Source organism: Protobothrops mucrosquamatus, unplaced genomic scaffold (assembly GCF_001527695.2).
Source record: "Protobothrops mucrosquamatus isolate PMUCROS unplaced genomic scaffold, P.Mucros_1.0 scaffold_284, whole genome shotgun sequence".
NCBI classification, from domain to species: domain Eukaryota; kingdom Metazoa; phylum Chordata; class Lepidosauria; order Squamata; family Viperidae; genus Protobothrops; species Protobothrops mucrosquamatus.
Genome location: NW_015386360.1, coordinates 312,729 through 324,315, shown reverse-complemented (window position 1 = coordinate 324,315; position 11,587 = coordinate 312,729). Strand labels below are relative to the sequence as shown.

The 11,587-nt window shown below is 38.2% G+C and overlaps 1 protein-coding gene across 1 annotated transcript in view; it reads left to right on the top strand.

Moving 5' to 3' along the window:
- The first annotated feature begins 8,115 nt into the window (after nt 1–8,115).
- LOC107302726 (lysosomal acid lipase/cholesteryl ester hydrolase-like) overlaps nt 8,116–11,587 on the top strand; it is a 40,106-nt gene continuing 36,634 nt past the window's right edge. Inside the window, exons 1-2 of the mRNA XM_029287287.1 lie at nt 8,116–8,196; nt 9,666–9,783. Coding sequence (XP_029143120.1) covers nt 8,116–8,196; nt 9,666–9,783 — 199 coding nt within the window. The remainder of the gene's footprint in view (nt 8,197–9,665; nt 9,784–11,587) is intronic.

Below are 11,587 nucleotides of genomic sequence, written 5' to 3'. Positions count from 1 at the left end.
TTGCCTGGAAGAACTGCGGGATGGGGTTTGCTTAGGGACACTTTTAAACATTGATTTGTGAGGGAATCCCTCAGATCCTGTCTATCATGCCTACTATCAATTTCTCTTAATAAAAGTTCCTGTTGGAAGAAACCGTTTCCAAGAGTTCTGCTTTCTTAAGATGTGGGTTGAAGTGGTTCCTTACAAAAGGCCTGGAGACTAAAACATATGAAGAATGGCTGCAAGACTTGGGTTTGGCTAGTCTAAAGAAAAGAAGAAATGGGAGAGACATGATAGCAGTATTCCAGTACCTGAGGGACTGCCACAAAGCAGATGAGGCCAGGTTGTTCACCAAACAACCAGAGGGAAGGATGAGAAACATGGTTGGAAACTGATCAAAGCGTAGCAACCTGGAATTAAGGAGAAACTTCCTGACAATGAGGACAATCAACCAGTGGAACAGCTTACCCCCAGAAATCGTGGGCACTCCATCACTGGAGATTTTTAAGAAGAGACTAGATATTCACCTGTCTGAAATGGTATAGGGTCTCCTGCTTGAGCAAGGAGCTGGACTAGAAGAACTCCAAGGTCCCTTCCAGCTCTATTCTATTCTCTCTATTCTTATGTTCAAGGTGAGTTATGCCATATGCCATGTCATTAGAATTTTACATAGGTTTGAAATGAGTTTTACTGTTATATTATTATGAATTTTATGACTCAATACTTTAATTGTTCTAAACATTGGATTGAATAAATCTCTGGGTGTATGTGTATAAAATTGCATTCCATCATGATGCGACTTTGAAAAGTTTCTTTACCCAAAGCATAATTGAAGCAAAGGATCCTTCAAAGTTCTGCCCAGCCCTATTCATAAGTGACCTAATTGCCTGATGTATTTCCACATTTGAACTAATTTCTTTGTTTAATGCAACATCTTAAACTATTACACACATACACAATTTGATGCAATGATAAATGATCCAGATTACAAACTGTAAAGCCACACCAAACCAAACACCCAAAAACACTAAACCAAAGCAAACAAAACCAGAAACTATGGAAAATGTTTGTGCTTGCAGAGTTAAGGAAAGCAGAATAGGAAGAAAAATGGGTAAGGCTGATGGGTAGAGTCAAAAACATTATTGTACTAAAGAGAAATCATAATAGCAATTAGTGTCAATGTAATCATCAGGAATCTAAATGAACTTGATAGCACCTAACTAAATAATGCATGACAGACAGTTCTTCAACAACTATGTCTTCCTAATATCTCCCTGCTGGTTTGCTTGTCAGTCTGGGAGTGTTAAATTTGTTGTGACACATGAGAGTACCAAATTTCTCACAATCTTCAGATGAACTCAATTTGTTTTTTCTTGCCTCTTTTCAGAGAGTCCCCCAAATCTTTTCTGAGCAGCCCATCTATTTTATGAGCCACATGTACTTCATCATTGTACATGCAACTCATCTAAAATAAATATATTTATTGTGCCAAGACTTTGCTTCTAAAATATCTGCCTGTCAGATGAGCATGTTCTTCTACTTATTTATGCTATGGTACAATCCTGTTTTGATCTACTCAGTTGTTAGACATAATTGGAAATAATACAATGAAATATATAGTAGGAGTTTCCATAAAATGTCAGCAAAAATCCTCAAAACTATTGCCGAATTAACAACTGTAGAAATTCTCAGTCATCCAGGTCATGATTGTCCCCAAAGTGCTTTTTTTCAAAAGGCAACTGGATTTGGTTTTCCTTGAAGATGTTTCACTTCTCATCCAAGAAGCTTCTTCAGTTCTGTCAGCTGCCCAAGCCCAAACTGTACTCTATGACCCCCAGAGAATTACCATAGAAGAACTACGAGCATTCATAGACAAAAACCTGAAGTGTGGCTTTATACAACCTGCCTGACCACAAGTAGCTGCCCCAGTGCTGTTTAGGGGAAAGAAGGATGGGTCCCTTTGTCTATGGGCTAAATACCATCTGTCTTGAAAACATCTACCCAGTGCTCCTAATGGAGGACATGCTTGCCCATTTGCCCAAGAAAAGATTTTTACCAAACTGGACTTGTGGGAAGCATATTACAGGGTTAGAATCAAGGAAGGAGATGAATGGAAAATGGCTTTTAATTGACCCTTGGGGTGTTTCTAATTCTGAGTCCTCCTGTTTGGACTGCTGGGTACCCCTGCTGTATTTATGCAGCTGATAACTGCATAAATAAGGTGCTGCAAAAACATCTGTATAAGGGAGTTCTGATCTATTTGGATGACATTTTGATTTATATCAAAATCATAGAGGAACATGTAAAACTAATCAGAGCAGTGCTCAAAAAACTCCAGGCAGCCCAATTGTATGTTAAAATATCAAAATATGATTTCCATCAAAGCAAAATTAACTATCTAGGGCAGGAGTGTCAAACTGCCGGCCCATTGGCCAAATGCATCATGGCAAAACCGCGCCCACGCCATTGCCAGCAATGGAAAAAAAAGTCACGATATGTTGCAACACGTCACGTGATGTTGCGAGTTTGACACCCCTAATCTAGGGTATTGCATTTCCCACAAGGGGATAGATATGGATCCTGAGAAAGTGTGGGGAGTTCTGGAATGGACTCCTCCTTGCACCCAGAAGCAGCTTCAAAGCTTCCTGGGATTTATGAACTTTTACTGCCAATTCATCCCATCATTTGCTTAGATAGCCCTCCCCATCATCAACCTACTGAAGACAAAAGGAGAGGGGAAGCCCAAACCTAGCCAGCCATTGAAACGGACAATGGAATGCCAAGCAGCATTCGAAAAATTCAAGTGCCTGTTCACGGCAGAGCCGATTCTAAAACACCCTGACTCAAATACCCCCTTTTGTTATCCAAGGAGATGCAAATGATGTGGGGGGGGGAAGGGCAGTGCTGCTACAGAAAAACAAATGAGGGGATCTGCAGCAATGTGCATACACCTCCAAAAAGCTCATCAAAACTGAGTGCAGGTGGGCAGTTTGGGAGAAAGAAGCATATGTGGTGCATTGGGTACTCCTGACCTGGAGGCATTTCTTGGAGGGGGGCAAAGCCCCTTTTGAAGTGTGGACTGACCACAAAACTTAGAAGCCCTAAAAAAAACTGGTCCACTGGGCTCAGTACTTCAACCAATTCAATTTCACCCTGCAGTATCTCTCAGGGGGAAGAATTTCCTAGCAGATACTCAACCTAGATTGCCACAGTACAACAGCTCCAAGCCGGGGATAATTAGACTGGTTATCCCATAACAGCAACTGGCAGCTCCAGTAACCACTAGGGCGCAAGTGAAACTCAAGACCAAAGTAGCAGAGAACTTAAGGAGTGCCTTAAAAGCAGCACTAGAGAAAGACAAGTGGTTCCAAGCTCATGGGAATGAGTACACGATGCAAGATTGCTCAGTCTGGGTGGGTGCACAAATTATACATCCCTGAAAGCCAATGACTAACAGTCCTACAGAAAATCCATGATTCAAAAATAGCAGGGTGTGATTTTCATTAGTTGTCAGAGTGGAAACATCCAATGTTTATAGCGTTGACAAAAGGGTTATTAATCCTGTGACTCTTGAACTTGAATTACCAAAAACTCTTTTAGGCAGGTCTATCCGGTATTCCACTGAGGCCTCCTAAAATTGGAAATCACTTCTTCCCTACGTCCAGAAACAAAATATCCTCCTGATCTCATCATGATCAAAGGAGAGCAACTTTTTGAGGTCAAGGGTATATTGGACTCTCGCACGCATCGAGGCAAAACCCAGTATTTGGTGTCATGGAAGGACTTCCCTCCCTCTGTAATTGAGTGAGTGTGTTCCAAACATATCAAAGCATCTAAACTACTTAACAAAAGCCATTAATAATCCCCAGATAAACCTCAGTGACTGTCAGATTAATTATGCATTTGTATTTGTTTCTTCCCGTTCTATTTTATTTCCTCTACAGGACTAACAACTCTGACAAGATGGTAGGAGCAGAATGTAAGTTCTGCCATCTTTGACTTGCTGCATTGCCAGCATCCTCACATCAAGAGTTAGGGGGGAGGGGGCAAGATGGACAAATGGGCAATAAACATTTATGGGGAGGGGAGAATGACAGCTTGACAAACACCAGAGCAGCATAGAACCGGTTTGTGCCCGTACTCAAGATCACGCACCTTGGGAATGGAATGTGGATCGCTCCAAACATCTCATTTCTCAAAATAGCTAGATGACTTTCCATTAGCTGAAGATGAACTGATCAAAAGGGGGAGGGCTGGGGGGAGGGAAAAATGTTGTAACCTTTTGTACAGGAATCTTTAGTTCTGGCCTAACTTTACTGCAACCAGGAACCTTTAGTAAAAGAACCTATCACTTACTTAAATGGAGTCGAGGGTCTTTCTTTCCTAAGGGATCTCACTGGGGCAGGTCTGGCAAAACGACTTCAAGGAAAACCAAGTCCAGTTACCTTTTGAAAAAACCAACTTGGGGATATTGCCAAATTAGAACTTCACATGACCAAAACCAATATTCCTACTGGTGAAGGCTGTGAGGAGGAAGTATGGTACCATGGTTTAATAATCGGAGTGCTATGGGTTTGTCAACCAAATTTCCAGTCCTCTTTTTCCAGCTACTCCCAACTTCCCAAAAGTTAATGTGACCAATTAATACCCAGTGCTCATTAATTCACAATCAATTCTCATTTATCCATTTCTCTGCAAAGTTCAAGGTTTTTCTGATCATTCTGACAGCTCCATAAATAACTATTTTGGCTTCCTATCAGCCCTCATTACTTGAATTTAATTTTCAGGGAAGCACTGTTGTACAAGCAATCCCAGTAGGCATTCCTCCTTTTCTGATGTTATTCAAAAGGATCACCCACTGAGAACATTCTTGCAGCGTAGAATGTCTATGGACAGAAAACGGCTGTAAGAAAAACCTCATGAGCAAAGTCTTCCTCCTGCAGATATAAACACTGAACTCATGGATATTCAGAGAGGGTGAGGTCATCAGAGCAATGTTGACTCTTCCCACATATTCGGGATGTTTAAAAAAATCACACTGAAAGTTAATTGACTTTTCTAGAGAGATGACAGAAGGAGAGATTAAGAGAACCAACTGGATCAGTGACTGGAAGGATATCTTTAAGATCAGTGAGTATAAACTTAATGAAAATAATTAAAATTATTTTTTAATCTCAACCCCACTTATGTTTATTCCAGGTTGCTTCTCGAATATATATATACTAATTAATGCCAAACGGGGGTAGGAGAAGGATAGTTGAATAGACTGGGAAACTTAGGATTAAGAAATTAATAAATTCCCTACTGGTTAAATTCATTTCTATGAATTTGCACGCTGAATTTGTTTTCGCATTTTCCATTTACGAAATATTGGTGGTGAAAGAAAGCAGGTCTTTGTGGGCTTCACTCCCCTAGTTATTCATCTCTCCCTGTATTGGCTCTGCTTTAAAACAGTGCCTGCTTTAAGCCCTTCTTTCTGATCTAGTGATGGCTCTAATTCTGATTGACTATCACATGGCATGTCCCCTCCCTTCCAACACCTGGTTGCTGCTTTCTGCAGACATTTTTACCTGGGTTGATGGGCTTTTAGGCTCTTCACAAGATTGGTAGTTAGTTTTTGGTTATTATCTGGCAATTCATCTAATGCTGGACAGTTATATTAATGAACTGTCCTTGCCCTCGGTTTTCCCACCCCTTCTAAAAATGTATAATTCTGGTCAGTCCCTATATTTTCCAGCAGGCATCCTTTCGGTTTCTACCTAGACTGGATGAAAATGTTGCTGTCATGGTTCCGAAAGATGAAACTCTTCAAAGAACTTTGAGGCATTGTTTACCTTAAAGAATCTTTAATCGAGCAGCATAGCTTCGGTACGTACATAGTTGAAGCCAAAATCTGACTTCCCCTCCCTTCAGCACATAGATCAAAGCACAATTCCCTCCTACAACTAACTGTCATAAATCACATTCTCCAATTAATTTGAAATGCTGGCTTCCCACCCAGTTCGTTATCCCACCATGCTTTATCAGCTCTTGTTACGATATTGCATGTCTAACTAACTCCCATCACATTCCTCTCCCTCCCCCACATTCCACCCTCCCTCTTAATTCTAAGAGTACAGTATAAGAAAGAAAATGGCTGCATCTCCATCTGTTGTCAAAGCAAGAACATCCAATGTTAGCAGCATTGACAGTTGCTTTCCCCTCCTCCCACTGTAGTCCCTAGGCTTCAATTTCTGCTGAACCCCTTGAAGTTGACTCAACCTTCCAATCTTCTGAGGTCAGTAAAATGGAGAACCAGATTATTGGAGCAATATACAAATAATGCCTCTACATTGTAAACTGCCCAGAGAGTCCAGTAAAGTGCTATGGGGCAGTATATAGGCCTAAATGCAATTGCTATTGCTGTTTCTCCTTGAGGCTAAAATGAAGGAAAGGTATCTATCATAATACAGTTACTACACCCTTGACTTGAATATTTCACCTATGAAGAGACATTTTACCTCTCATCAACATTACCAACAATCCATCTCACCTTAGATTATCAGTCTTCCAGTCTAATCAGCAAAACAAATAAAACAGCCTTATAAATTAAGAATAAGGAGAGCTGTCACATTCCAGTTAATAATAGTATTATAGATATTCGCAGAATATTCCTCCAATTAAACACCATCTAAATTGCAACAAGGGTGATGGGGCAGCCATAATTTCAATAACATGTTTTTCCATAATATAGAGTCAGCTAATAAAAGTACACACTCCTCATCACTATTACCACTGCAATATGGCTATCAAGCATGGATGCAATTGCCAGGCTATGGTTCTAATCTGTAAGGGGAAGGCAATCCCATCCAAAACAGGCATATCTCTAATAGGAGGAATCTGCATATGGAATTAGAGCAAGGCAGCTATTAAAGAAATTTATGTCAAGTTGAAAGAGTACCCTCCCACCCATCCTCCCATAAACCTCCCATACCGAGACTCAATAAGTAGAGAAGAGATCAGATCAGCAAAGTTCTTTTAGCTCTTCTATGATACTCCTGTGTGGTTCCTATTTCTGTAAGAAACCTGGAACCTTTGATCTTTGGACTGGATGAGAACCCTGACTTGGCTCTTGGACCCTTGATTGGATTTAGATTCATCTTCTGCATGCTTCTATAAAAAAAACAAACTTTTCAGGCAAGATCCTATTTTGTTTACATATTTTGTTCACTGTTTATCTTTAAAGTCTTGAAATGAAATGTAAAATTCCATTGCAACTGTGTTTATGTGTGATTAAAACCTGAAACAGGACAAATAGTATATGCTAATAGTCTGACTAAGAAAAGTTTAACTAAAATGTAATGGTCTAATGTCCTACAAATGCATTGAAATACAGTAGAACCTGATGTTTAACTGCTTTGAAATTCATTGAATTTGGTACTCAATGCATATTGATGTAAAAAATTTGTTCCATTATTCATCATTTATTTGGTACTCAACACACAAACTAGAACTTGTCAGTCTCAGCTGCCTTATTCCTTATGGGGAAAAACTGTTTGATCCTCATTGTTTTTGCTACTCAACATGCCTCCTGGAACCAATTAACAATGAGTACCAAGTCACTACTGTACAAAACTCGTAACACCATTCGGTTAAGATTATGGAATGCAATTATCTTTGGCAAAATCTACATTATTAAAATTCAACAGTTGGGAATCCAAATGGAAGCTGAGCAGATTGGTTGGCAAGTTCATCCTAGAGTCTCTTTTCATATAATTTAATTAAAATTGGAGGTCTAATAGGTGAAACAGCTAATGTGGGAATATGAGACAGAGATACATATAAATCCTAGCCAGTAGGTTTGTCTGTTACTTAATCTTGATGCAGATTCTTGGCTACCTATTTGTTTAATCCACTGTTGAAGTAAGTTTAATTATTTTTCAGCACTATTCAGATTGAAGCCATATTCATATTGGTAAAATTCTGCTCAATGGCCTGTTTCTACTTAAAGTAACATATAGCAGAAGATATTTCAGGGCTACTGGTGCTTTGTATCTTCAGGAAGCTCGTGTTTCTAAAATATTAATGAATGACTGAATTGCTTCTTACAGGATGAAGATGAGGAGTTTCATAATAATGGCTTATTTATGCCATGGAATGCTCAGTTTGGAAGAACTGAAAACTTCAGAAACATTTAACACAAACTATAAAGTGGACCCTGAATGTTTTATGAATATTGTATGTTAAATTCATTTTGACTGTTATATTTTGATACATAAAGAAAATGCAAAAGAAGCATCACACCAAATCTATAGCCTTCAAAGAATTATTTATTCTATTTACTCCAGTGTGATGTAGAAATGTTTAAGGCTATATGCTATTTTATACAATATAAAAGTCACCAAATAAGGGGAGAAAAACAAAATCGGGAACATTTTTTAATTTTTTATTTAGTTTTTTTATCCAACCTATATTTTTATAAATAACTGAAGGCAACAAAAATATCTAATACTCTTTCTCCCTCTTATTTTCCCCACAACTACTCTGTGAGATGAGTTGGGCTGAAAAAGTAAGTGAGAGTGACGTCACCCAACTGGTTTTCGTCAATAATTTATGATCAGATGGTATCAAGACGGTACATATACAGGTAGTCTTTCATTTACGACCACAACTGAGCCCAAACTTTTTGTAGTTAAGTGAGACTTTTGTTAAGTGAGTTCTGCTCCATTTTATGACCTTTCTTGCCTTAGTTGTTAAGTGAATAATTGCAGTTGTTAAGTTAGTAACCTGTTTGTTAAGTGAATCTGGCTTCTCCATTGACTTTGCTTGGCAGAAGGTCGCAAAAGGGGATCACATGACCCCAGGAAACTGCAACCATCATAAATATGAACCAGTTGCCAAACATCTGAATTTTGATCACATAATTATGGGGATTCTGCAAAGATCATAAGTCTTTTTATATACACAACCAAGCAAGATATGTAATAATATACACAGTTTGTACAGGAAGCTTCCCCAAACAATATTTTTTACAAAAAACAGCGGGAGTTAGAGGTGATGACTAAATGTACTTTATTTTTTCTGAGAAAAGATCATAACTTCCAGCACCACCATAATCCAGATCTGACGTTCTAGGCCCCTAATGAGGAGCCCTGCAAATTAAATTGCCTGCCAGTCATATCACAGGTCAAGCATGTAATTTTATTACATATTTTAAATTTTAAAGACTTATTTCTGATAGCCCTTGCACCAAGCATAGAGTAACAACTTTGCAAGTATAAAACAATTCCATCTACACAGAAAGAAAACCTGAAAATTACCTCCAGGGTCAATGCAAGAGTCTGTACTCTACAAAGTGTCAAAAGACACACCTATTAAAAGCATTTGAGATTCTTATTTCTCCTAATGAAAAAAAGCCCCTAGCATTTATTTTTGTCTGTATCATTCGAAGTATTTCAAAAGATTATCAATATTATTAAAACAGCTTTTCATTCCATTGACTTTGGGTATGGACCTGCAACAAATAAATCTGATTTTGCTTATGCTCCAGCTCTTGAAGGTCCAAATTTTGGCAACCTCCCTGAAGTTGGAGGTCATGAAAGTGGAATATTCCTGAGATTTCTGCAGTATTCATCATGTTGTTTGCTCATTTATGTTCAGAAAATATAACTGCAAACAAGTTTGCTCTGTTTTCTTTCTACCAACAGAGTGAGATTATCCATTTTCATAACTATCCAAGTGAGGAATATCATGTTGAAACAGAAGATGGATATATACTTACCATTTACAGAATACCTCATGGAAGGTATAATGCTGCAAGTAAAGGTAAGACCATGGGCAAGTCAAATAACATCCAATTGCAATCTGGTTTAAGAAATGGCAAAGAGGCTACCTTTGCATTCCACATCTGCAGAAGCACCTTTTTCTCTTCCAATCTGAAGTGCTGCACCATTCTACTCTTGACTAGCCTATATGACCTCATGCAACATACTTACCGAACATGGCTGACAATACTTTTCAATAATTGAGGTGGAATGATATAGCTCTTCAAAATGAAATGTAAAATTTTCAGAAGGAACACTGACATTAGTATTGGTGTTACAAGAAATTGTACTGTAACCTTCTCCTTTCAATATCTTAGAAGAGACCGAATGACAGATTAATTGAGTGTAAGGATCCACCTCACTTTACTTCTTAAGAATACAGAACTCTTGGAATATCTTTTCCAACAGACATATTTATTAAGAGAAAATGATTGTAGGCGTGCTAGACAGGATCTAAGGAATTCTCTCCCACCCTTCAATGTTTTAAATGTTTTCAAGCAGCCCCCCACCCCACAGTTCTTCCAGGCAACGATCCTCCTCCTCTCTTTTCCCAGATTCCAGGCGCTGCATTGTTCCCCCCCCTTTTCCCTTACTGCCAGCAAAAGGGAGACTTCAGAAAGGAGTAGATGAAAGGTTATGGCCATATTGTTATGGTCAGTCCTCTTGATAGAGAATTTTCTCTATCCTACTTATTTTCCTGAAAAAGAGAACTCCCAAGAAGCAAAAATACCTCTGAGAGTGAAAAAGGGAGGGATTCCCCCCCCCCTTTGGCTATTGGAAGCGGCAAATCTAGTTCTTTAAGGAGGAAAAAGATTAGAAAGAACTGAAAAATGATCCAACTCTGACACCTACTGGTGGATGAGGACTATAAAATTTCTGTCTGTGGCCTTCAAAGTCTTAGTAAACACAGCTGCTTAGATAAAGTGATATTTACAGAAACAATGGATATTTTACAAGAGGAAATATATGATATGCTGCAATCCATTCAAAGGACAATGATTTCAAACCACAAAGAAATACAAAATAACTTTGAAAGTATAAATCAACTTATCTCCAATTTAATTTCACTTCAAGAAAATCCTCAGGAGAACACAGCAGAGATGACTGAATATAAATTTGAGGAAAAAGATTTAAAGATGGACTTTCACAAAATAAAAGAGTATGATTTAATTCAAGTGGAAGAAAAGACAACTTGCATTTTAACATCACAAAACAAATTTGAAGGCAAGAGAAAGGATTTGACGAAAAGACAAAAAGTGACAGAAGAAGTGGAGAAAAGAGGAAGGAAAAGGATTGCTAATAGAAAGAAGAGGGCAAATGCTCATGACAGAGACATTGATTTACTTTCTACATCTACAGTAACACCTACGATCACAGGGGAAAACCTTTTGATCCAGCAAAGTACATTGATTAAGAAAGATTTTGGACAAACAAAAAAGATTAAGATGGAAACCAAGAAAATAGATGATGGGACATATCAGAGAGAATACTTAAAAAGGAAACATGTGTTTGAATATGGTTAAAGAAATAGAAAAAATTTGAAACACACCACTCTAAGAGGGATGAAATGTTTTAGATACTTAAATATGACTGAATTCAAGAAAAGTATATATATATATATATATATATATATATATATTTGTTTTTTGAGGTTTTCACGGGTGTTTATATGTGAGTCTTTGGTCATTCGGGTTTTCTCCCGTGTAAGATTAGAAGTATCATAGCGACGTTTCGATGAAATCACATTCATCATCATCAGGCTTGTGCTTTTAGCTTTGTGCTTCTCAGAGTAATATGAAATGTCT